Source organism: Callithrix jacchus, chromosome 14 (assembly GCF_049354715.1).
Source record: "Callithrix jacchus isolate 240 chromosome 14, calJac240_pri, whole genome shotgun sequence".
NCBI classification, from domain to species: domain Eukaryota; kingdom Metazoa; phylum Chordata; class Mammalia; order Primates; family Cebidae; genus Callithrix; species Callithrix jacchus.
This window is the reverse complement of record NC_133515.1, coordinates 41,106,492-41,132,792: the sequence shown is the minus strand read 5'-3', so window position 1 is coordinate 41,132,792 and position 26,301 is coordinate 41,106,492. Positions and strand designations below refer to the sequence as shown.

The 26,301-nt window shown below is 55.5% G+C and overlaps 1 protein-coding gene across 9 annotated transcripts in view; it reads left to right on the top strand.

Annotated features, from left to right (window-relative positions):
• Positions 1-22,508, top strand: part of SFXN5 (sideroflexin 5) — a 128,615-nt gene extending 106,107 nt beyond the window's left edge. For 5 of the 9 annotated variants that reach the window (XM_054245301.2, XM_035272285.3, XM_035272280.3 and 2 more), the window contains 2 exons: positions 3,131-3,248; positions 19,448-22,508. In XM_054245301.2, coding sequence (XP_054101276.1) covers positions 3,131-3,248; positions 19,448-19,466 — 137 coding nt within the window. In that variant the 3' untranslated portion in view covers positions 19,467-22,508. The remainder of the gene's footprint in view (positions 1-3,130; positions 3,249-19,447) is intronic. The other 4 variants (XM_035272286.3, XM_078349071.1, XM_078349072.1 and 1 more) reach the window with 2 other exon arrangements.
• The last annotated feature ends 3,793 nt before the right edge of the window (positions 22,509-26,301 follow it).

Genomic DNA, 26,301 nt, shown 5'->3' with positions numbered 1-26,301 from the left:
GCCTCTGGCATCAGTTGATACTCTCAGAGCCAAGGTCCCTGGGCTTCCTGCTGGGAAGAGAAAGGTGGGAGCTCTGCGTGCTCAATTGGCCTTGACTCTGAGACTGAAAGGAGAATTTCAAGTCAGAAGCAGAGGAGCTTCCATCCCCAGCCCAGAGCACTGGGCTGCCTCTGGGGCTGCAGTCCACCGAGTGCCATCCCTCCCTCTCCACCACCCTCCAGCTCCCCTGAGTGTTCCAGGGGTTCACACTGCCGCACCAACCTTGTTGGGGAGGAAGCTAGTTTTAGACCCAGGGCTGGAATCACAGGTTCCTGTGCTAGATCAGGAGGGCTCTAGCTGGCTCAGACCCAGCCCAGCCTCCCAGTCCCTGAAATGAATGGGGCCAACAGAGGCACCAGGCTGGGTCTGAGTTGGCTCTGGGTCCAGGCCACAGCCCTGAGTCCGCTCCCTCAGCTTCCTTTACTTCCTGGGCTCCGGGTGTTTCCTTTCTCCCAAGCATTCGCACATCTCTTCATCTGCATATTTTAACTCCCCCAGCTGCTTTTCCATCCCTCCTTGCCATTTTCCTCCCCCCTCCTCACCGCCTGTCCTGCTGTGTTCACTCTCTGGCCTGCTCTGGGCTGGGGCTTCCGAGGCTCCTGTTTCAGCCTCAGGCCTGCCTCCTTCCTGAGCTGGGAGCCCAGGCCTGGGGCTTCCTGGACCCCTTTCTCAGTGAAGACTTCAGTCAGCCACCCTGAGAAAGGAGCCTTGGTCACAGCCCCGCAGGAAGGGGTCTGTCCAGTGTTCCCACCAGCAGGTCCCAAGGACTGAGCCCATGGCCTGCTGTTCACCTGCCATTGAGGAGCTTCCCTCTTTCTTTTTCTCACCATCCTTGCTCTCAGGGCTGTGAGCAGGGACCCTTGGAGCTGTACTTACAGGGACTCCACACCCTTCTAGTCACTGCCACTGGAACAGGAGAGCAGCCCCATCCTTCCACAGCCTCGTCCAAGCAGGGCTTTGGGCCCTGTATGAAGCTTGGAGAATGAGCTTTGTGTCCCCCTCTCCTCCTTGTCTTGCTTGGGAAGTTCATCTCAGGGCCCTCTCAGCCTTATTCGCAGCCCCTCTGTGACCCCTAAGGAAGCCCAGGCTGTCATGGGCTAGCATGGAGGAGAGAGAGAGGATGGGGGCGCTAGCTGTGGGTTAGGGGGATCAGAGGGATTTGAGCTCGATTTAGGCACCTTGGTCTTGCTGCTCAATCCTGTGGAAACTCCCCTTTCCAGTTGCTTAATTCAGGCCGAATTTAGCAACTGGACAAATCTTGCGGTCTGGGCCAGTGGGAATGGCTGCAGGACAGATGGGCTACCAGGATCCTACCATCCTGCAGGTAGCATGAGCAATAGCAACAGCAGTAATGACACGCAGTTTCTGAGCACTTACTGCATGCCAAGCCAGGACTCACCCTTTTGCTTGCATAGTATTTGCAAGTAATGGGATCTTTATTTATTTATTTTCTTAGGCAGAGTCTTGCTCTGTCACCCAGGCTGGAGTGCAGTGGTGTGATCTTGGCTCACTGAAACCTCCATTTCCCAGGTTCAAGAGATTGTCCTGCCTCAGCCTCCCGAGTAGCTGAGACTATAGGCGTGTGCTACCACACCAGGCTAATTTTTGTATTTTCAGTAGAAGCGAGGTTTCACCACATTGGCCAGCCTGGTCTTGAACTCCTGACCTCAGGTGATCCGCCCGCCTTGGCCTCCCAAAATGCTGGGATTACAGATAGGATCTTTATTAATACCTGAGCAGGAACATCCAGGGACAGGGTTTGTCAGAAGTGTGATCTGGGATCACCATTTTAGACTCATGAAGGGTTGATTAAAATGCACATTTCCAGGTCCAATGCCCATTGAATCTGGATTTCTTGGTTGCAAGCAGCCCCCGGGAATTTGCTGCCCAGCCCATCTGATACACTTTAACTTTTGAAAACTACTCCCAATTTTGCTGCCTTCTCAGGCCCAGGTGCTGTTGGGATTCTTGTCTCAAGAGGTCAAGGTATATGGGGTTTACTGCCCTCCCACATTGGGGCTCTGCCCTTAGGAGGGCCCCTTACCTGCCTGTGGCCATGGTCAGCCCTGCTGGGGGTGGCAGACAAGAGCCTGGATTGTTTCCCCTTCACACCAGGAGCCTGTCACTTGAGGCTGCCAGTTACCGAGGTCAGATTTAGTGCCTGCCTAACATCCCCCGGTACATAGTCTAGTCATCCTAGGCCTCCCCAAGCGGAATGCTGCGGTCCCCGATGAAGGGCCTTCTGTATTAGGCAAAACAGGAAGCTCCGAGGAACATGGTACAGGCACACTGGCTAGTTGGTATGTCCCCACTCTGTCTGGGGATCCTGGGCCCTGGAGGGAGGTTTATAATGCCCCCTCTCCTGCCCTGGAAACCAGCTCCGAAGCCAGCCATAGGGAGAAGGTGCCAGCTGTATTGTGTTGGTGATGAAGCTGGCAAAGGAGACCAGCTGGGGTGACAGCACCCTTGGGGAGTCAGGTGTCCAGACAGCAGCTCTGCTGGCCTCTTGCAGACTTGGGGCCTTGGACGAGTCACTGCCCCCTCTGTGGCCCTTGGGTTGAAATGGATGAGGTAGCCAGTAGGTATCTTCTGTTCTCACACACAGAGGAAGATCACCTCTCTCCTGGCTGGCACATGCCCACATGTATGTGCTTTGTCATCTCCCCTGAACTTCGGACTTACTTTTGTTGGTTGGTTGTTTAATTACGTGCCGCCTTCAGAGTGATCTTAGGTTCCTATGCATCTCCTCAGGAACAGGGGCCAACAGCCTTTCCCAGCATCTCTCCCACATGGGGCCTTCTTGGCATGGAGCTGGATGCATGGTGGGCGGGTGCCCCGAAGGTGCTCATTCATGACCTGAGTAGTTGAGAGTTCAGCCAGCCATGCCCTTCAAGGCAGGGCCTTGGGATAGGAGTGCCCATTGGGAAAGGTCCCAAAGACCTAACTGATATGTCTATTTAGCTGCACACTGGCACTGCTCCAAGAACCACGCTTCCTGGGCCCTGAGACAGAGTGGGACCCAGCATGGTGGCTGGCAGCTGACCCACCCCACCTTGGGGTCTCATGGGGCTCCCTCCTCTCTCCCCCACAGGACGGCTCTCCTGCAGGCGCGCCCCCGGCTTCTCCTCCCCGTGCAAAGCCTCGTGTGCCTGGCAGCCTTCGGCTTGGCCCTACCGCTGGCCATCAGCCTCTTCCCGCAGATGTCAGAGGTCAGTGGGGAGGGGCTCAAGGGCAGGGCAGGGAACACCGTTTGGTGATTTCTGAACGAATACTCATATCATGCCAACTCCTTAGCACTGCTAGGTGCTGGGGCTGGAATTGTGCATGAGGCTGGCCCAGGCTCTGCCCCTCAGAGTGAGGGTCACACAGTCAACACGGTGATTAAACAGAGGCCAGCAGATGAGGAGCCGGGAATGTTAGGGTGGGAGAAGCTCCACTGGGTGTGGAAAGAGACAGCAGACCAAACTGAGCCTAGAGGGAAGTGACATTTCACTGGGACTGGGAGTGTGGCTGGAGTTGGCCAAATGAAAAGGGATGGGAGGGGAGATAAGAGGTTGGTGGACACCTGGTGTGAAGATTCTGAGGGGAGGAAGCACATGCCATGTCCAAGAGCTGACCAAAATCTGCGGCACGACCAGGGAGTGCTGCAAGGTGACGTGGCCCAAGAATGAGGGGCTGAGGCTGGAAGCCGAAACAGAGAGGGTGAATGTCCTTCTAAGGGCTGTGCAGGGCAGACCACAGATTCCTGATTCTGAGCGGCCCCTGTGCTGCTGCATGGGGCTGGGTTGGAGCTCCGGAGAAGGAACCATCAGGAGGCTGTGGTGGGCGTCCAGCAAGCCATGATGGCAGCTTGGACCAGGCTGTTGGCAGTGGGCATGGAGAGAAGGGCACCTAAAGAGGGAGTCAGGAGGCAGGCTTCTTCAGGATCTGGTGAAGAGCTGCCTGTGGTGGGAGGGAATGGGAGCCGGCTGGATGTGCGCCTGGCTTTTGGTTTTGAGCAGCCAGACAGATGTAGGTGCTTAATGAGATGGAGCCATGTGGGGTCAGGTTCAAGGGAGGTTCAGGTTCAAGGCAGCAGGTTGGTTGGATGGACACGCGGGGTTGAGGAGCCTGTGGGATATTGGCACTGCGTCTGGAATGAGGAGAGAGGCTTAGACTGCAGGGATAGAAGTAGAGGATACCAACATGCGAATGGTGCTGGAAGTGAGTGAGGGTGGTAGGTGAGGCTCCCACCCTGCTGGGGTCGAAGGACAAGCAGCCAGGGGCTGAGGGCAGAGCCGGACCACGTGTGATCAGGGTAGGTGGGCATCCACGGGTCAGACTCTGCCGAGAGGTCACACTTTATGAGATTACAGAATATCCATTGGTGTCTTAGGCGATATAGCCAAACCCTGTCCCCAAAGAGGGGGCCCAGGTGACAGGTAAGGGGAAAAATGAGAAAGACAGGTCCACAGCTGCAACAAGATGTGAGATTAGGAGGGGCTTTTATTTATGTATTTGTCCTTGTTTTTTTTGGGGGGGGCGGGACAGAGTCTCACTCTGTCACCCAGGCCTGGAGTACAGTGGCACGATCTTGGCTCACTGCAGCCTCCACCTCCCAGGTTCAAACAGTTCTCTGCCTCAGCCTCCCGAGTAGCTGGGATTACAGGCACCACCACCATGCCTAGCTAATTTTTGTAGTTTTAGTAGAGATGGGGTTTCACCATCTTGGCCAGGCTGGTCTCAAACTCCTGACCTTGTGATCCTCCCGTCTCAGCCTCCCAGAGTGCTAGGATTACAGGCGTGAGCCAGCGTGCCCAGCCTATCCTTGTTTTAAATGGGAGAGACAGGGGCTTGTGTAAATGCAGTAGGGAAGGCACCAGGAGAGATGCTGAGGACACTGAGAGGATGATGCTGGGGGAGGAAAGTCCATGAAGAAGAAGGGGAACCAGAACACAGACTAGGGGATCAGCCTTGGCATGGGGAGACCCCTCCCTACTTCAGTAGGTGGAAGAGGAGTGGGGTGGGAGTAAGATGCCGCTGGGCATGGGGTTCAGGGGTGGGAAAATTGAAGAAGTTGTTCCAGTGGCTCCTGTGTTCTTGTGACTGAGCAGAGAGAAGTGGAAGGGGCAGAAGGTCAGGGGTCTGAGGACACAGAGAAGGGGTGAGACATCCAGAGGGAGAATGAGAGGTGAGGGAGGCTGAGCAACACATAGTCTGGGGGTGTGGCCAGGGCCTGTTCACCAGGAGGTGCTATGGGCCAATACAGGGAGGGCCATAGGTCCTTTCTGCTGGAGTTTTGTCAGGTTGGGAGTAAGAGGGATTCAGAGATAGGCAACAGCCTGGAGGAGCCAAGGACCGTGGGATCCATGCTGGGTTGGAGTAAAGGTGAGAGCTATGCTGACGGGGAGGGCCCAGAAGGTGTCTGCACTGACTGAGCTCACAAGAAGGCAGGGGCTGTGGCCAGAGAGAGTTGCTTCTGAATCTGTGATTTCAGGATGGACCTGCTTCAGTCAGGGCCCCATGTGAGGTGGGGAGAGGTAAGGGCTCCTGGAGAGAGAAGTTGGGGAAGTGAAAACAAGAGGCTGGGGGTGTTGGGGCTTTGAGGACTTAGAGCAGGAGGAGGGGGTAACCTGCCTTAGGCCCCAGTGTCCCTGGGAGGCAAGAACTGGGATGGCTTCCTTCCAGAGCCCCAGAGTTTGAGGAGGAGACTCTGTGGGAGTGGGGCTCCTGTCTTGGGGGACACCATTCAAGGCACACCAGGATGGAAGCCAGCAGGACCTCATCTCATACCCACAGGGCCCAGCCTTGTCATGGATGCTGGGATGCTCCCTCCCCCACCTCCCACCCCGGGAAAGCTGCAGTCTGGGAACTCCAAATGGAGCCGTGGGCTCTGGGTTGCCTAGGAGCCCTGAAGAGGGAAGGGCGGGTATTTCTCAGCGGTCTCTGGCATCCCTGTCCCAACCCAGCACTCCCTTAAGCCACCATATCTATCTGTGCAATCAGCCTGAGCCCAGGGTCCTAGGCCAGGGCCAGAGTCACCCATGTGCTTGTATGTACCTCTGTGCTTCTAGTAGCTCTCATAACTCCACCTGCCTGCACAGAGAAGGGACCTAGGGCAAAGAAAATGCATGGCACAGAATTAAAGACCCTCCCAATTGGAAGGATTTTCAGGGTCATCCAATTCACCTTGCTCCTGGCTTTGCTGGGGAAATGGTAGCCCAGAAAAGCCATGGTACCAGCCCAAGGTCACAGAAGCCAGGCACTCATACAAGAGGAAACACCAGAGGGCCACACTCGAAGTCCAAGCCCCTAGGAAATGCTACATCTGATTGTTTTCTGTGGCTGTTTCTCTCCTTAGTCAACCACCTTGCCTGCCTTGGGACAGCTAAGAGAAGAGGGAGCTGGGGGCTGCACCGTGGTGGGAAGCGTCTAGAAGTGCTGCAGGTCTTTGGCAGGTGTTCCTCTGGGGCACATAATGGGGAGATGGCCACCATTCACCCACCAGGCCTCCAGCTCTGGCTGCAAAGCAGTGGTGGAAAGTGAGCCACCCTGGTCTCACAGTTGCTGCAGGTCAAAGCCTAGGCTCCCCTCTCCCGCCATGCCTACCTTGAATAGACATGGGAGTTAATTCTTCTGAGTATTTAACCTAAGTCCCTCTTATTGCAATCCAAGCCCCTCTCTCTGGATTGGGAAGAGGATAGTCATTGCATATTAAATCTTTCTTCTCTGGGAAGGGAGGATAGAAGCATGATTTTCAGAGCTTCCTCCTCAGCTACATGGATCCCAAAAAGATGCAGGCTGGCCTGGGCATTATGGGGTATCTTGAGGCCTGTCTGGGGCCCATGGAACCAAAACCTTCAGCCAACTTGCTGAGAGGACCTTGTTCCCCTGTTCACTCTTCCAATTAATTCTCCCTAACAAGGTGCTTCTTCTGCCATGTGGGGATCATGTCTCACGTCCCAGAAGCCAGTGGGATTTGCCAAAATAAGTCTGGGCTTGCTTGGGCTGACCCAACCTTGCCAAAAGCCACCAAGGTTGTCAACAGAAGTTATCACTGGAACACCAATTAATTAATCGGGACTCGGAGATAGAATTTAGGAATTAGTTCCTAAAATGGGTGGGTGGCCTGCAGTGATTGGTATGGGGTTTCCAACTCACTAACCCCAGAGACTGAGGCAAGGACTTCAATCCTTCCCTCAATTCCTGGGGGAGAGTTTTGTCTGCTCTTTTCAAATTAGTAGTTTTGCCTGTTAAAATGGTACTGAGGGTCAAATTGCAAATAATAATAATGGCTACTATTTGCCAAGTATCTATTGGACCAGGCAGCCTGCTGGGAGCTTGGCATGCCTTACTGTATTAAGTCTTCCTAATGCCCTTTAAGTCCAAAACATTGAACATCAAATGGTGATTCCTAAACAGTCAGATGGCTCTGGGGAGAGATTTTGGCTGGAGATATGGAACCTTCAGTGCATAGGGGAAAACTGAAGCTGAGAAAGGGGATGCGGTCAACTACAGGAGAAAGAAAAACCATCAAGAAGGAAAAGAAGCAGCCAAGGGCACAGGGAGAACCCAGATGGAGTAGCTTCATGGAAGCTTCAAAGAGGAGGGGCTGTCTGCAGAGTGGGTAAGTGCAGTAGGACTAGAAGGAGCAGAGGAGACTTGGGTGGCCGTAGCTAGACAGGGCAGTCTAGGAGGCAACATGGTAGTCAGTTTCTTCTTTGTTCAGAATATTGAGCTCAGGGATGGGGAACAGTGGGAGAATACAGCAAAGAAACTGTGAGATGGAGATTGGGGGTGCTTGGAGAGAGGGCAGTGATGGGGAAGGAATCCCCAGAGCCCAATGTGGAAAGGCACAGCCTCTGTGGAGTCCCCAGGTCCAGTGAGTAGAGGGGCCTAGCTGGTTATGGTGGGGAAATGGGGGCCCATATCCTTACAGTTCTCCAAGGTAGGTACCAATATTCCTTGTTTACCAAAGAGGAAACTGAGGCACATTAAGATAAGACCTTGTCCAAGAGCCAAAATTGCTGACGATGGAGCAGGCTTTGTACCCAGGCAGAAGGAGTCTGAGCCTCCCCAGCCCACCCATTCCTTACTATAGAAAGAAGAGGCCCGCTTCTGGGCCCCAGACTCTGCTTGTTGCTAATTTATCAGCGGGAACATCCCAGTGCCCTCACCAGCCCTCCTCCCGTCCGCAGGAAACCTGTGTGTTTTCACAGGGACCTTTTAGAGTGTTTATGTCATTTCCAACCCAGAGGTGAGGAAGGGGCAGGGCAGTGGAGGGACTGGAGGGAGGTTAAAGGGCCAACAGGTGGGGCAGGGAACCTCCTTGTGAGAACTGGGGAGCAGAACCTGGGTTCCCTTCTGGACCCCAGTGCTCTTGCCCATGCAGGGAGTACAGGGTCTGTCCTGGTGGATGAGGTGGATCTGGAAACCTACCCCACCAGCCTGTCCCCAAACTTGGATGGGCCCATCATACCCAGAATCTGCTCCCTGCCCCATGGAGCCTGGGCACTTTGCTCTTTTTCTTGTTACAAGAATGGCCACTTAGGAGCCCTTTGGTCTCAGCGAGCCTCCCTGCTGGAGACAAAACTCAATAAGCAAGAACTGTCAGGTGACCACACAGGTCATGATGGAACTAAAGCCGAGGCTGCACTGCAGCTTGCCAGAGCCTCTGCAGGTGGGGCTGGTGGTGGATGTCTCCCTTGTGGTAGGGCCAGATTGTGGTGGCCTTTCTGGCCTTGTCCCCATTGGCAGTTGGGGCTCTGGATTCCAGGCAAATGGGGTCCTCTCTCTCCTCCCCACCACAACACAGACATACACTGGGGCCTCAATCCCTTGAGGGAGATTTGCAGGGTCCAGTGTCCGGGAATATGGGCTTGGCTACCACAAGAGGGTCGTGGCAAATGTCCCTCTGACTCTGACAGCCGGTATTCCCTACCTGGGAGTACTTCCAATCCCATTTAATGATCCTCATGTCTCTCTGGAGCAGGCAGCAGTACCTTGGCCAAGGCCCCTCCCCACGTCCCTGCCTCTGTTTCTGCCTCGATCTTTCTTTGTGCCTCTTTCTCCCTTCCTTGATTCCTCTGGGCCTCTCCCCCACCCCAGTCCCCTCTCTTTTCCCCACTCTTCCCCTGGGAGCTCGGGGGCTGGGGAACGGGGCTGCACGTACAAGCCGAAGCCATTGTTCAACAATCTGTTTTTGTCTTCATCTTGTTGGCAGGCGGCAGGAGAGGAGCAAAAGGTTAATGAGGCACTGTGCAGCGGGATTACTGCGTGAACGGGCGGGCGGCGGGCGGGCGAGCCAGCCGTGGTGACAGGGAACTAATTAGGAGCAGTTTAACAGGAGGAAAAAGTGAAATCTCCTCTTCACCAACTGTCAATAATTAGCTGATTTGGTGAGGCTGAAATGTGTCCACAGAAGGTGGGGCTTGTCTGTGGATGAGTGAGGCGTGTGGAGTGGGGGGCAGCCAGGGGCTGGACCCCGTCCCTAGGTGATGTTGGGGTGGAGGGGCCATCTTGTGGCCCCAAGGCCTGCCCCCTGTCTCTCTGGCTGGCATCCCTCTGCCTCAACTCTCTGTATGACCTTGGGTCTTAACCTCAAAGACCTCAGTTTCCCCAGCTGGAAGATGAGGTATTGGAACTCAGTTTCTTCCTGTAAGAACTGAGTTTCTCCCAGGAAGATCAGGGAATTGAAAACTCGAGACCGGGCCCTGGTGCTGTACAGTGGGCTGAGTGAGTCCATTTAAGTCACGTGCTGCCCCTCAGGTGCCCGGCCTGCAGCAAGGGTGTGCCCTCTGGGAGCCACCCTCCGGGGCTGGGCCTGGCAAGTGGGCAGGACCTTGGCCTTCCCGAGAACTCATCTAATGGCCCCTAGACCCTCACTGGCTCCTTTGTCCTCCCTGCAGCTGTGGGGGCTGAGGTGGGGGATGAGAGAGATTGGGCAGTGTGCCCCCTGGGGGCTGGGGCTCCAGGCAGGGTAGAGGGCCCTGGGCCACCCTCATAGGGGCTGGAGGCCATGAGCGTGTGTCTCTTCCCTACCTCAGCTGTTGCAGGGCCCCCCCAGGGGCAGGAGTGAGGCTCACTGGCCAGGAGGCTTGTTTCCTGTGGGCCTGTTCCCTCCTGGTTGTCTTTGTTGATTTGTTGGCCTCTGCCTTCCCTGAGGCCTCAGGGGAGAACCAGCCTCCCCCTGCACCCCCGCCACCTGCTCCTGCCCCTTCTAGCTTTTGCCAAGTGCCTTGACTAGAAGAAAAGTCATCCTAAGAGACCCCCAGGGCCAGGGCTTCCTGCTCTGAGCCTCCCATGTCAGCCCTGGGAACTCCCCAGGCCCCTGCCTCTGCGCTGAGCCCCTCGTCACGTCAGCTCTAGAGGGTTCTAGGGATTAGAAGCCATGTTCTGAGGAAGGCTAAAGCCTTCCCTGTGTTCTTAGCGCCATTTATGAGCCATGTCCCAACCTGGCCACAGAGGGTGGCTCTTAGAGACCAACCACACCCATGTGGTAGATGAGTCAGGAGGGCCAAGCCCAGCCACACCTTACTCCTTCCTGCATCCCCACATACAGCTGTCAGGGTTAAGAAACAGAGAGGCACACCCTCCCTTATGGGCAAAAATGTGGGTACCCAAACCTCCACTATCTCCACCCTCTTACCAGCCCTGATGAAAATGGCAGTTCTGATGAACCAGCCTGGTTAGACTGCTGTGAGCCACCAGAAGCAAAGGTCCCCCCTTCTTATCTCCCTTTCTCTGAGAACGTATTTGGACCCTCAACCAAAAATGGAGAAGAGTAACCAGAAGCAAAGATTTCCCCCCAGTTTATCTCCCTTTCTCGGAGAAAATATTTGGACCCCCAACCAAGAGTAGGGAAGAGTTGGGAATAAGCTGGAATGTGAGTCCATGTTCAAGCTGTTCTAGAAATGGCGCCTCCTCCAGGAAGTCCTCCCTGATCTTCCCCACCAGGATCTGTCTCCCCTCACCTGTGTAGGCTCTGGTGGTGTGTTTTCTGGTTTGCATCTTCCCCCTTGGGACAATAGACCTTTCTCCCTTCCTTGACACATAAGGTGTTCCTGTAGCTAAGAACTGGTACTCTTTATCAATACCAAGTACAGAGTGTGGCTCATCTGGGTTCACTATGACTTTGTTGGTTCCTGCTTCTCCCACTCTTCCAGGGTTGATGTGAGGCCAGAGACAATGTCTAGGGGACATTGTGTTCTCTCGAGTCCAAAGCAGCATTCAGCATCTCCCAGAGCAGGGGCCTCCTCCCCTCCAGTCTCAAATCCATCTCCTACTTTGCTTGGAGATGTTTGTTTGGGGTTTTTCTCGTTTACTGGTTTAATCAGTCCCTACTGAACTCTAAAGTGGGCTATTTTTGCCATCAGAAATCTGCTGCCTCCCCGCCCGCTGCTTTCTTGGAGTTTGCCCACAGGACCCCCCAGGAGGGATGGATGGGAATGGCAAAACCGCTCGGAGCCCAGGAACGCCAACGCCACCTGTCATGTTGCCTGTTCCCCACACCCCCACCCCAAACCTGCGTGCACACACAGGCTCGCACACATAAGCGTGCACGAAGGAACATGCACACATGCCTGGATGGCAGGCCTCGGCTGGGCTGCCTGACAGCCTTTCCCCGCTTGTTTTCCTTTCCAGGACCTTCTAGGATACCACCTGAATCCAGGATGGAGGGAGAAGGGTTGGTTGTGCAGAGGTTCCATTAAAGGCATTAATATGTTCAAAGTGGAACATGCCTGGCCCGCAGCAAGGCTCAGCCCTGCAAGCTGAGTGAGCAGGACTGGGGCTGAGTGTGGAGACCTGGGGTTCTGCCCTCTTTACACAGCATCACACAGGTTTCTAAGCCTCCAAAGGGCCAGCCTGTCCATTTTGTGATACCATCCTCATCCTGGGCCCAGGAGATCTTAGAAAATCTTCCCAGCATACATGTGGGGAAACTGAGGCCTCAAAGCTAAGAAGACAGGGGACAGAAAATGATTCTGAGATTGGTCCACCAGAGGGCACCCAGGAATGGTGCAAAGCTCCAAAATGGTAGGGGGTGGGGTGTGGTCTGAACATAGGCTGGGTACACATAGCACAGGGGAGGCGGAAAAGTGTAAGACAGGATTCTCGCCCGTGAGGCACTTCAGTGTCATTTAACTCAGCTGTTACTGAGGACCTACTGTGTACAAGGCACAGGGATACCAAGCTGCCTGGAGCAGCTCAGGGTGGGGTGACTACTGTAGTCACACCTCTGTAGAATGCAAATGAGCCTGTGCCTGGGGATGGGATGGAGATAAAAGCATGTGCTGGGGACACTAGAGGCAGCAGCAATGGATTTGGTCTAAGAAGATCAGGGGAGGCTTCCTGGAGGAGGCAGCCTTAGAGGGTCAGGATATAGCCTGGACTCAGGCCTCAAAGCTAGACTTAGAATGTACAGGAAATGGATAGCAGCTGATGGGTGAAGAAACTGGAGAAAGTTCGAGAAGGCCTGGAGTGTCCAGCTGAGGGGTCTTTAACTAAGAAGGTATTGGGAGCCTAGAGCCAGCACCAGAGCCTGACTCAGGGGTCCAGGGGTCTAGGCTCAGGCCTCAGCTGCTCCCCATTGCCAGCCTAATGCCTCTGGCCCCCAGGGACACTCAGATAGCTTTCCTAAAGGTGGGACCTGGTTGTGTGTGTCCCATACACACCGCCCTGGTGAGAAAGGGTGGGATGTTGTGCCCAGTGGACAAGGCAGTCCCAGGCCTGGCAGAAGCCTCAGGCATACAGGGTCAGGCAGGTGCCCACCTGGGCTTTGGGCCCTGTGTCAATGTCGCCACCTCCTCCTGACCCTCAGAAGCCCAGACCTCTGGCCAGGAGCAGGTGGTGGCTTTGAGCTGTGTCACAGGGTCTCACTGAACACCCCATCCCCCTAGCCCCATGCCTTTGAAAAGGAGGCAGAAAAGCCACCAGAAGAAAGACCAGGAGGAAGCTCTTTGTAGTAGGTAAAAGCCCCTGAGAATGGGGCACAGGCAGGGGATCCAGTTTCCTGTTTATGTCTCTGCACCTTAGCTCCAGGTTCAAATATGTAAACTATCCGCTGGCCTGGCTGCAGGTGTGTGTGCTCCCAGGCTGTAGAGGCAGAGGTGGCCCCAAACGCATTCCTGACTCTAGCCCCCCACCCACACTAAGTCATGAGACAGAGACAAATAGCTCAAGGTTAACCCTTCCCACGCCACAAGGGAAGGTGGTTGGCTCTTCTAGCTGGGCCTTGGGGTGCCCAGGGAGGCTGGGGAGATGCTGGACAGGATGCTGCATATCTGGGGACATCTCCTGGAGGAGCAGCAGGGTTGGAAGGGTGGGGTGGCACTCCAATATTGAGGGGCACATCCAAAGGGGGCTGGCTGGGAGCTGGTGTGCAGGCTCTGCCTGGAAGTCAGGGAGTGCTAGCAGGGTGACGCTGCTTCCTTCATGGCAGGGTGGGGTGATCCTGGTAGCCCACTTCTGTGGTGGTGAGGGGAGGGACCATCAGCCAGTGCTCCATGGTCCCTGCAGCCCCTGCCCCTCAGGGCTTTGGCTTTCCATCCCAGACACCCCCTCCCTTGGGAGCCCCTGTTGACTGGCTCTCAGGTGCCCGGGGAGAAGCCTACCAGAAGGAAAAGACGGCCCACAGATTCCAGCCTGCCCTGCCCCAAGCTGGCTGCCTGGGGCTGGGCCACCCCTTCTCCCTGTGGCCACTCCTTGTCCTCTCTCCTCATCTTCTTATCCCTCCCAGAGAAGGCCCCTCAGAGCCAGTTTGTGGACAGCCAAGTCCCTGACCTCAACCCAATACCCTGGGGCTCTGGCCTTTGCTAGGGTGGGGCTGAGTTGGGCAGCAGGAGGGGAAGCTCTGTTGTCCTTGCCCAGACCTGTGTCACCTTCACTTACCCACAGGTCCAGAGGCCGCTGCCAGGCAAGGCCCTGGATATGGTTCCCTTGGAGAAAACCTGGCCCCACCCTTAACCTCAGAGAGGTGCTCTTCAAGGGAGACACTTAATTCTTGATGGACAGGGGAGAAAATATCACGTATAGGCCAGCAGGCAACTCAGGGGTTCCTGCCCCAGCCAAGCCCAGTGGGGACCCCAGTGGTCCCAATACCCATGAGACCTAGAGATGGTGGCCGTCGACCTCGCACCTGGCCATGGCCAAAGAGCTGGAGGGGTCCTAACAAATGACCAGTTGAATTGGCCTGGGGGTAGAGTGAGAGGCTGTGAACCAGGATCAGCACTGGGTGGGGAATCGGGCAATGTGGGTCTCAGGCATCACTGAAATCCAGTTGCCAAGACCAAAGCCTCTGAACCCTTATTGGGACCACTCAGAAAACTGTTTGCCTGATGCTCATGGCTGCTCAGTGTTTGTGGCACCCTCTGTCACTGTGTCCACTCCTCGGGCTGGTGTCCCAAGGCCACCATCACAGTCTTGTTCCTTCTCTTGCCCTTCAAATGTGCCTGCTCCCCGGGCCTTGGCACCCACCCCTCCGTCTTCTTCCCTGGGCCAGCTCCTTCACTCTGGAGGCTCTGGCTGTGCTCACACATCCCAGGCGCTCTCTCCTGCCCAGAGCTCCAGAGCCTGGACCCATCTGCCTCCCAGGCCTCTCCACCTGCGGAACCCACTGACACCCCAGACTCAATGTGGCCACCCTGAGCCTACCACCCCCCACCCTGGCCCATTCCCTCCCTCTGAGAATGGCGTCACCAGCCACCCCAGCTCCTGAGCTAGAATTAGGAGTCATCCAACGCACAGTCATCCTCAACACCTCCCTCTCACCCCCACGTGGAATTGGTCATCAACTCCTGTGGATTTCATCTTCAGAAAGGCTCCTCCAGTCTGCCCCCACTGGCAGCATTATAGGGCAGGACTGGGTACTTCTCTGATTCCCACAGATGCTACCCAGGAGGCCTTCCTACCCCCTCCTTACCCCTCCAGTCCATCCTCCACACCCACCATCCTAAAAAAGACATTTCTAAGATAGTCTAAGGCCAGGCACAGTGGCTAACCCCTGTAATCCCAACACTGGAAGGCTGAGGTGGGAGGATCACTTGAGGCCAAGAGTTCAATATCAGTCTGGGGCAGCACAGCGAGACCATGTCTCTTTAAAACATTTTAAAGTAATTTAAAAATTAGCCAGGCATAGTGGCACATGCCTATAGTCCTAGCTACTCAGGAAGCTGGGGCAAGAGGATGGCTTCAGCCTAGGAGTTCGAGCCTGCAGTGAGCTGCAGTCACACTACTTCAGCCTGGGTGACAGTGAGATTCTAGCTCAAGAAAAAAATAAAAATGGGAGTCTGGGTGTGGCCCACTCCTGCTCACAATCCTTCTGTGGCTCCCTATTGCCCTCAGATAAAATGCGGACACCTTCATGTAGACTACAAGATTCTGCCTGTCCCAGCCACACCTCCATTTCCTGCCATATTTCCACGTCCAACATTGACCCGCCTCCCAGAAACGGGCTGTGTTAGCCCGCTAATACTTTTTTCTTCACCCAGCAAGCTTGGTCTGCCCTTTCTGATCAAAATCCTTCATTTTCTTCCTGGCCCACCTCCTCTGAGAAGTCTTCCTTCCTTGTTCCTTCATCAATACACTGGAATGCCCAGCCCCTCCCCAGTTGCCATGGCACTCTGCTTGTCTCTCTGGACTCCATCTGCTTTCACCAGCCAACTCCTCTCTAGACTGTAAGCTTCTCGAGGGTGTGAGCTCTCTGTATGCCCAGCCTGGGTATCTGGAGTTGGCGACCATCAACATCTGCTGACATGAGAGTGAATTGACTTGAAATGAGAGAGGAAGCCTAGGATGCCAGGTCTGTCCCCGGGCCCCGACTCCTGATCCCTCGGCCACCTCCCCCAGGAGCCTTCCCACTGCCTGTGTTTCCCCCTGCTCCTACCTGCTGCCCTCAGTGTGGCAGGGAGCCCAGGGGAGACGGGGTGCCAAGAGGAGGTGGCCTTAGTCTCCCCAGGGCCAATGTGCTCTAGGGAGTGGCACAGTGGGCCGTGGCCCTGGGCTGTGGTCCTCCCCGGTGGTGCTGAGCAGCCTCTCCGATTTTAATGTGGGCCTCAGTGCTTCAGTGAAAGCCGGCATGGGAAGTTGCTAATAATGGCACTAAAATAAAATATGCTACATCTGTTATGGGTAGCAGAACAAAATTAGCTGCTCACACCTCTGACATCCAAGATGTCTTAACTTAAAATACTCCTTGGCTTACTTTACATCATTTACTGATTATATTTAAAAGAAATACAATTTTGCAATTACTGTTCTTTCCAGCGTGATATCTATGCATCATTTTCCTTTTATGTTTATATATTTCTCCTTCATTAGTGCAGTCTGAAGGGTGATTAGGATTCTTCAAACATTTTACAGAGGTTAAACGTTGATTAAGATTTAATTATTACTGTAAATAGCTTGGAATGACATATGGTGCAAAAGCCTGACATATGTGCATTTGAATAAATGAAGTGCTATTTCCCAGGATGCCTCAGTAGCTGTTTAACAGCTTTCCCGAAGGGTTATGTTACACCTCATGGTAAGATTGCTGGGATGTTATATTTTGTTGGTTTTTGCAGCTGAAAGCTAAGAACAGTTTTCCAGTTTTTTAAAAACATTGAATATTTTAAATACCTAAATTGTTTTGCACAAATTTTTGCTAATTTGTCTAACTAGGTTAAACATTTTCAAAAGCATTTAGATTTTTAAGCGTGGGCGCTGTGCATTGTGTCAGTGGCAGCGTGGGGACGAGGGGAGCCGGCGGGGTAGAGGGGACTGGGGGTGGCAGGGGTAGGGTAGGAGAAGGTGTTTTGAGGAGAGGGGGTGGGGAAGAGGCCTGGGCCCTCAACCTAGCTCTCCTCTGTCTGGCCATCTCGGGTGACCAGACTTGAACAATGGGGTACCAGGGACTACAGAGGAAGGGTCCCCCTTCTCCCACTTTGCCCACCAGCTCTAGTCCTCACCACACTCCCTCTCTGCGTGGACTCTGCTGTGCACAGCCCGGGTATGACAGAGCTCTCTGAAGTCCAGACTGGTCTGTGCCACCTTCTGCCCACTTCCCAGGGTTGCCACATCTTGACATATGGCGGGTGCCTAGAACCAAGTTCAACCAACCTAAGTTTCAAGAGGCCTGGTGCCTCCTTGACTGTGTCCAGGGCAAATGTCCAGCGAGGACCTTCTCACTGTAGGAGTGTCTTCCTCACCGGCCCCCCTCAAGCTAGGGGCTCAGGCATGAGCTGAAGCCCGATCTCGGGGCTGATGTGGTGTCTCCAGGGGGACCCCGTCTTCCAGTGCCTACTGCCTCTTTTCCTTTTGCCCGCATATTCCACAATGAGGGAGCACCTACTGTGTAGCAGCATCGTGCCAGGCTTTGAAGACGAAGTGGTGAGCCAGATCCACACATCTGCTGCCTCAGGGAGCTTGTGATCTAACATGGAGAAGCCAGGATGGGAGAAGTTCCGGGAGCTGTGGGGGCCACACCCAGCCTGGGGGAGGAAAGGTGGCTAAAGCTGAGACATGCAAGATGGTGAGCTGAAGATGGGAGAGAGGAGTAGGGGCAGGAATGGAAGTAGGAGGAGGCGTCTCTGGACAACTCAGGCAAAGACCAGAGTTGCAGACGCAGCCCAGGGCGTGTGATGAACCAAAATCAGTCCATGCACCCTTTGTCTCCAGTCCAAGGGGCAGGGTGGCGCGGGGATCTGACTTGATCCCTGAGGATCAGGGTGACACAGAGCCATTTCACAGTGCAGAGGCAGGGGCAGACTTGCAGTTTAGAAGGCCGGCACTGGTTGTGGTGGGGGATGGGCTGGGCTGGGTGAGACCTTGTGGGAAGGGCAGGGGAGAGGACCCAAAGAGCCTCCAGAGCCTTTGGCCAGAGCACCACTCACTGGATGGCCGTGTCATTCCCGAGATGGGGGGCTGGGTGGGGCCAGGGGAGAGGCGGGTTTGGTTCCATTTCAGGTGGGTTGAGTTCCGGTTCCTGTGAGACGTCCACAGCAAAGTCTGGCAGGCAGGCAGCTGTGAACCTGAGGCTCCAGGGAGAAACAAGGCTGGAGAACTCTGGTGTGGGGTAACCTGGGACATGTGCAGAGAAGAGGGCCCAGCCAGGCCAAGTCCCCAGGACCCACAGGAGCATGCAGTGGGTGTCGTGAAATGGGAGGTGGCAGTGACCTTGGAGAGATTTTTCTGGAGTGTGGTGAGAACAGAAGCCAGATTTACTGTGGGTTGAAAAGTCAGTGGGAGGGAAGGAGGTGGACACAGCCATTGTAGACAGTTTTTTAAAGAAACGTGGCTGCTGGGGAGGAGAGATACCAGGTAGTAGCTGGGCCTGCCTCAGGGTGAAGGGGAGGTGCCATCAGGGAAGCTTCCTGTGTTTGGAACACTAACAGGCAAAGGTGGGAGAGAGGGAGTATGACCCAGGAGGGGGTCCTGGAGTGGGCAGGGGAGGGGGAGCCAGGTGGGCTTCTGTCCTGTGAGGGGAGGGATGGCAGCTGTGGGGCAGGTGGGAAGCCGTGCATGGACACGGGAGGCAGCGGGTTTGATGACAGGAAGCTGAGGGGTTCCCCTCTGACACCTTCAGCTTTTTCTCTAAGAGGATGTCTCACCTACCGAGGATGAGTGGGAACAGGGTGGGTAAGGTGGCCGAGGAGAGGACAGCAGAGCAGATGTCCAGTGGCCTCTGAGAGTGGGTGAGGGAGTTGACCTGGCTATGAGGGCCGGGGTGGGGTGGTTGTTGGCCATGAGTGAGGGTCCAGCCAAAGTCAAAAACGGAATTTTGAAGGTCTCCATTACATGGTCAGGTTCAAGTGTAGGAGCAGGGTCCATGGTGGGATTCTCCAAAGCAGGGCTTCTGCCAGCAGAGTGGGAGGAACCCTTGGGCTAGGGAGTAGCTCAAGGGATGGCCCCCAGAGTCCATGTTGCAGGGGTGGGGAAGATGTAAAGACTGAGTGGTGGGAGTGTGGGCCCTGAGGTCTAGTGGGCTGGAAACAAAAGCAGGAGTGGGGTGCAGGAAGGACAGAGGCTGAAGAACCTAGGAGGGTGGGGTTTGGATGGAAGGAGTTGAGGTGGAGCAGCCCTGGGTGGTCATCAGGTCCAGGGGATGGCCCTGGGCAGGGCTGTGGTGGGTCTGTAGTTTGGCAGACTTGGTTCTTGGAGGTGAGGGAGATGCAGAACTCAGAGGCCAGCATGTAGGATGTCCACGTGGACATGCCATCAGAAGAAAGAGGCCAGGTCTGGGCTGGAAGGGGTGCTGTGACCCCCATGGTGGAAGGGCGGTGGAGAAGGAAGATGTGTCACTAGGTAGGGCACATGAGCCCTGGCTGGGACAGACATGGGGGGTGCAGAGGGACAGAGCTCTGGGCCCCAGGGTGGTCCTCACTGCAACTCCCAGCCCTGCTATTTGTGCCTTCCCACTCACCCACTTTTCCTCTCTGTTCTCTCTCCACAGATTGAAACGTCCCAATTAGAGCCGGAGATAGCCCAGGCCACAAGCAGCCGGACAGTGGTATACAACAAGGGGCTGTGAGTGTGGTCAGCGGCCTGGGGACGGAGCACTGTGCAGCTGGGGAGCTGAGGGGCAGGGCCAGAGACTCAGCCTGCACCTGCGGGGAGCCGCATGCCAACCCCAGCAGTCCCGGGCCCGGGAGAGTGCTCAGCCTGCGGTGGAGGGAGACTGACCCATTCACATTTAACATAGGGGAGAGGAGTTCTAACACATTTCCTACAAAGCATAATCAAGTGCATTTCTGGGCCTTACGTGGAGTTGTCAAAACTCCACTCAGCACAATTATGTGAGAAGCTGAAAAATCGTAGCGTGCCCATGGGGTAGAATTAGAATCCTTTTATACCTTTGGTTTCTTTTTTATTTTTATTTTTTATCAGAATCAAATCTGAGCCTTAGTTTCAGCTGACCAGAAATGGCAGGAGGACAGGTGACGGGGGGAGCCAGATTAGGCCTAGAGCTGGAGTGGTTTGGTGGCCAGGCTGGTAAATTTAGCATATTACAGTGGCCAGCCCAGATGGCTCCCCAGGCTGGCATGGGGAGGGGAGAGAAGGAGGTCTGCACCCCACGGGATGAGCTAGCCATGACGAAGGTCCTAAGGAAGTGGTTCAGGGAATCAGGGAGCACTGGAGGCCTCTGCACGATTGTGTGGGCAGCTGGCTCTGAATGTAGCCAGCCCGTGTCCATTCCAGAGCTGCAGAACCAGCACCTCTGAGTGAAGCCCAGCGACCCTGGAGCTAGGGTCCCCATTCATGGAGCTCTGATTCAGGGCCCCTGAGGTGACCCCAGCTCCAGGCAAGAAACCCAGAGAAGGAATGGTGCTTGGCAGGAACTGTGGATCTGCACTTGACCTCTTTGAGAAGATCCTCCTTCCAGGCCCCAGGCTGGACACTGGGCACTGGGGCTGAGAGTGGGGCTGGAACTGGGCTTGCTGCCTTCTGTGGAGCTTCTCCAGCCACCAAAGCTGCCTGCCCCATCCCATCCCTTTCTAAGCAGGAAGGTCTCATGCCTGAGAACGCCTAGGCCAGCTCCTTAGATACCTATCAGAGAAGCAGCATCAACCCAGGAACAGCTGGGCCTGGCTCTGGCCTTAAATGGCATTGTGATGTCGGACAAACTCAGTTCCTTCTCTGAGCCTCCGCTCCCTGTCTGAAACCAAGACTGGATCAATGGGTTCCCACTGGCTCCTCCAGCAAGACCTTGTCTTTACCTGTCGTGCCTAGATGCTGGTTATCCTGGGCACGTCCCCAATGTGGACACTGGACTGGGAAGGGGGCAGGCCCCTTTGGACCAGCAATTGGCCTCAGAACCTGGACCTTGCCTTCTGTATGTGACCCCATATCCCGGGAGCACTTGACCTTTGCCAAACATTTTACAGTTCTGGAGGAGGAGGCAACACAGATGCCTGGGCCTGATGGTGTCGCCTCTCACTCCTGCAGTCTCAGAGGCCCCTTGCTGCCAGCTCCCATCTCCTTCCCATTTGCTGGCCAGGAAGGAAGAGCAAGCTCTACAGAGGGAAGCAGAGCCTGGGGTGGGTGTGAGCAGGTGATCCCTCATCTGAAAGGCCCAAACCAAGGGGAAGTACCGGCCCCAGTGCAGCCCTCTCCTGACCCCACCTAGAAAGTAAGCCTCCACCTGCAGCCCCTGCCTCCCTCCCCTGGGAACTCCACCTCAGGGGAGATTTGGGCCAGAGACGAACATGCATGTGTAGGAAAAGGCTGGCACAGGGCAGCATCTTAGTAAGTGTGCTGAGGCAGGTCTTCCTTGGGCATTGCAGTTGCCTCTCTGCCAGCCCCTGGTTCCCACAGCTGGCTCTGCAGCGCATTGCCCTGAGGGGCCTGCCACTCTCTTGAGGAGCAGCCCACCTGCTGCCTGTGAGGAGAGGGAGAGGCTTAGACAAGCCTGGAGGACAAAGCACTGGGGAATGGGGGGGTGCCATGGTGTTGGAGAGGCAGGCTTTTTTGAGCCAGTCCCACCATCATGTGAATATGCCAATGACTGCTGTGCTGTGCCAGTCTCTAGGCCTGGACTAGGGACTGGCATGTCTGGGTCCTCTTTTGAAAAGCTCACTTTAAGCTCACCCTGCCCCTACCTATCATAGAGTCGTCGTCTTGTGCACTTTATCTTGAGACCAAAACTGCCTAACCACCCCCCTGCCCTCCCCTTGCCAGAGAGGCCCGGCAGAGATGGGTGCCCTGGCCCAGCCTGTGGCCTCAGCATCTCATAACTTACTTGTTTCGTCTCCCCAATGATTCCCATCATGCTCGCAAATGCAGTTTCAGGTGAGCCGAGGGGTCGGCTCCTGTGGCGGTAGAGTGACAGAGGATCTAGATAGCCCAGGGTGAGGGTGACAGAGAGACAGTGGGCCGTGCCGCTAGGCCCTGGTCTGGCTTTGGAAGGCCCTGCGAGGGGAAACCTTCACCCAGCACCCATGTCCCACTTTGCTGAGGCCCAAGGAAGGGAGGCCTGAGGGGTAGATTGGTTCATGCCTGGGACGGAGGCTGAGCCCGGAACCACAGTCAGGGCAGGTGGGGCTGGCCAGCTGTGCCAGAGCACAGGCCACACCTGCAGTGGTTCTCCAGCCCTGGTGTCCCTGCCCGGCCCTCCTCTGGTCACGTCAAACATTCCCTCAGGCTTGGGGATGCCCTTCTTCCATTTCCAGACAGTAATGTGAAGGTGCAGGGACCAGAACCCCAAGATGTCAAGCTGGCCATGGAGTCAAGCTGGCCGACAGACTCCTTTCACTTCCTGGTTATGAGCTGACTTGTTTCGCATTCTGGCCTCTCACCTGGGAGAAGGGCAGGAGCCTAGAGGAGGAGAAAGGCTGGTGCACAGACCCGGGATGGTCTTCAAGCCTGGACCAGTGATAGTGGGGCCCCAGCATGCAAGCCTCAGCCACTCCCAGGGGCCTTTGCAGTGTCTTTTTAACCTTCTCAGAAAATTTCTCAATCTATGTGATTTATGTAATACTAATAAGCTTTGGGCAATAAATAAGGGATTTAAAGCATCAGGGTGTGGCTTTGTGAATTGTGGGTGGGAAGAGGGGGTGGTGTATGGAACCCAGTGGGAAAGGGAAGGTCTGCCTGAGGATTTTGTGGAAAGGCCCCCAAGGAAGGTGCAGACCCAGGTTCCAGGCTCGATGGGGCCAGGTGGGAGGCCCAGAGGAAAGGATGGAGACCATGTGAGGGCACAGAGGTAAAACTCTGCAGGACTCCCCTTACAGAGCCGTTATTGAGCACCCACTAAGGTGCCTGCCCACAAGGAACGTGGGTAAATAAGACGTGGTAGGTTCCCATACTGTTTATATCCATGGGGCTAGGAGGCCGGAGGGCGTCATTCCTGGACCACCTGGGGCTGAGAGAGGCCTCCTAGGGAGGGAAGATTCGACCCAAGTGGAAAGGTGCCTCATGGCTGCAGTGTGCTTGGTACCAGCTTTGGGACCTCTTCCTCTTCTTAACTCCTCCACTATCCCTTGTGGCTGAGACTCGGCCACCTCCTGATAGCAATGGTTCCTCTTCTTCCAGGCAGCCCCCCAAGTTCCCTGCAGAGAGAAGGGGGCAGGGAGCTGGAAAGCCATCATGGTTGGGGTCAGACAGACCCCAGTTCCAGCCGCAGCTTGGCCTAGCGTGACTGGGACTTGTAGTCAGATGCTTCCTTTATTCACCCGTCAATTTGGTCAGACCTTTATTGACACCATCTCTAACTGAGCCTTGGTGTCCTTACCTGTAAAATACCAAGAACAGCTTCACTCCCTGGACTGTTGTAAGGATGGAGAGCTGGAGCAGGAATGCGCCCAGACTCCTCTCTTCCCATCCCAGGGGTGTGGGGGAGGGCCTGCCTCCCCTCCTGGGTGCTGGGCCCCTCACCATTAGAGAGTGAGGAGAGAAAGGGACAGGGAGGGGGCTGTTCTCAAAGTGATACCTCTGGGCCAGGGGCTTCTGGTCCCTGGGGAATTTCTTTGCTAAGCGCTCCACAGGCCACAGCCTCCATCGGGGCGGAAATCCTTGACTCTCAGGACAGACACAAATCCCTCCTGGGAGCTGTTTGTTGTTTTTAGCTGGTTTGGGGGCTCAGCTCCTACCCAGCCCAGAGATCATTAACACTCCAGGAATGTGGCCTCCCCTGCCCCCAGCCCCTCCTGCCTGGCCCATGGGGCCTCCCTCCTCCCACTCGGGCCATGGTTAGAAAGAGAGTCAGAATGTGAGGGGATGGGGACCACGATGAGTGACCCTTCCTGATGCCTCAGGGACCTAGCCTCATTTTCATTGCTCCCTCAGTTCCCTAAAGCTGCGGCAGCTTCTGCCATCTCATCCATCCCTCTGCCACCAATTAGCTCCCAAAACAGGAATGTCTCAGCCACTTCCTCAAAGGCCTAACCCCTGCACGCCCACCCCTCCCTGCAGAACTGAGTCTCTGGACAATGGCTGAAAAGTTCACTTTCCACCCTGCACACCAAGGCGGCTTCTGGCAGCCTCGCCTAAGGCCAGAGCCGGTCTCTTTCCCTTCCGCACAAGGACACCTTCTCAGCCACAGCAAGAATCTGGGGCCCACCCCAGCTCCCTGGGCCTTACGGAGGGGTGGAGAAGAGAACAAAGGGAGAGAGAAGATGGACAAATGGACAGACAGGCCCCAGACCACCAGACCCTCTCCTGGAAGACCCCATGCAAATTCATGAGGAAGTGAGGGAAGGGGCCGCCCTCCATCCCAGGCCATCAGATGTTATTAGAGAATAGAAGGGAGACCCAGGAGCGGTGGTGTGGCCACAGGCCAGCAGAGAGTTCCTTGAGGCTTTAAGTAGACGAGTAGAATGACCTGGCTACAGAGTGGAGGGTGGAGTGGACACAGCCAAGCTGCTGGGGGAACTGGGTGAGGGACCCCTGCGGTAGTCATGGTGAGGAAGATGTGGGCCACATGGTGGGGATAGAGGGGGAAGGAGAGAAGTGAAGATTCAGGACTGCAGCTCTCTGTGAGGGTGGCAGAGAGAAGTAAGGGATATGACCCTAGGTTTCTGGCTTAGGCAGCAGAGACAGGGCCATTTCTGAGCAAAGGCACAGAGAAGGAGGAACAACCCACAGGAAAGGGGATGCATTCTGATTTACAAGGCATCAGAGGCTTCTGGGAGGTAACCAATTGGACACCAAGAAACAACGAGGAATGCTGGCCTGGAGCTCAGGAGACAGGTGGGGATGGGGAATGTGGATGTGCCTGTTATCCATGTCTAGGGAGCACCTGGAGCTGGAGGAGCAGAGATGGCCACCCAGGGAGGAGTGGCCTCTTCTGAGAGGAAGACTGAAACGGAACTTTGAGGAGCCACACCTCTGAGGTCGGAGCAGAGACAAGGCAGCTCAGCCACAAGAGAAGTGTGAGGGCTGAGCTGTGTCCTCCCAGAACTCATCTGTGGAATCCCAATGCCCAGGGCCTCCGAATGTGACTGTATTTGGAGAAGGGTCTTTACAGAGGTTATGAAGTTAAGATGTGGTTCTGAAGGTAGCTCTCATCCAAATGATAATCCAAAATGACTGATGTCCTTTTAAGAAGAGGAGATTGGATGCAGCCACACTAGAGGATGAAGACCCTGGAAAGACGAAGGCGCCATCCAGAAACCAAAGAGAGAGGCTTCGGAAGAAACCTGTCCTGCCAGCCCCTGACTCAGGATGGCAGCCTCCAGTGCTGGGAGGAAATACATTTTGGTTGTCGAAGCCACTCAGTCTGAGTGCTTTGTCCTGGCGGCCCAGCACACCGAGGTGAGAGATGAGGAAGGTGGGGAGGGCATGGCGTTGCAGAGGACATGATGGGGGTGCTTCAGGCAGAAGGGGCTTCCATGTACTTCACTGAGGCTGAGAGGTAAAGGCAGACACAGACCAAGGCAGGCCCCATGGAGGAACCAGAGAAAAGGGCCTCAATGGGATGTGGTCAGGGCAAAAGACAGATCTTCACGGGTCGAGAAGTCAGTAGGACTCCCACCAATGGCCGGCGTAGTAGCTCATTCCTTCATGAAATTTGGCTGATGGGCAGAAGTGGGGCAGCGTGAGATGGAGCTGAGGGGGCGCTTAGAAGGTGGACCCTCAGGCAAGAGTCACAAGAGACCGTGTTGCAGAAGCAGTTGGAACAGCCTCTCAGTGAGCACCTCCAGGCAGGGAGCCTCTGAAGCCAAGGTTGGAGGTGGGGGGTAGGGGTGGGTCCTCCTGAGCCAGGAGGGGAGAAAGTGGCAGGTGGTGACAGGAGGCAGGTGGAGAGAAAGGGCTGGCTGCAGGCAGCATGGGGTTGAGGGCGGGGAGCTCCTGCCCCTCCAGATCCACTCTGCACCTGTCCACCTGCTTTGACACCGACTAAGGGCTTGCTGTCTGGCTTCCACCACTGGTAGTCTCAGCAGGAAACTGCAGGGTTGGAGGAGTGAGGCTGGGGGATGTTTCCCTCCTGGTCCCTCCTGCCATCTCTGGGCCTCTCTGTACCGAAGGTAACTGCTCCTGCCTGGAAGCCCTCTCCAGTCAGCTGTCTCGCCCAGGTTCCAGTAGCTGCCCTTGCCTCCTGCCTCTTCAGGCCTCAGGGCCATATGGGCTCCCCATTGTTACCAGCTCTGTGGTACTGTACCATCCCTGTAGGTTTCCCAAATTCAATTGTTCCTGTAGTAAACTCCTCAAAGTGCTGTCTCAAGGTACCATCTGACTGATGCGATGGTGTCCCCTTCCAGGGCTGTCTCTGAAGGTGGGAGTAAGGCCCTCTGCTTAGAGTCAGGAGGAAGAGAGGCTTGGAGGGAGGGGGACAGGTTGAGACATTGCCTTTGGAGGTGGGAGGCGACT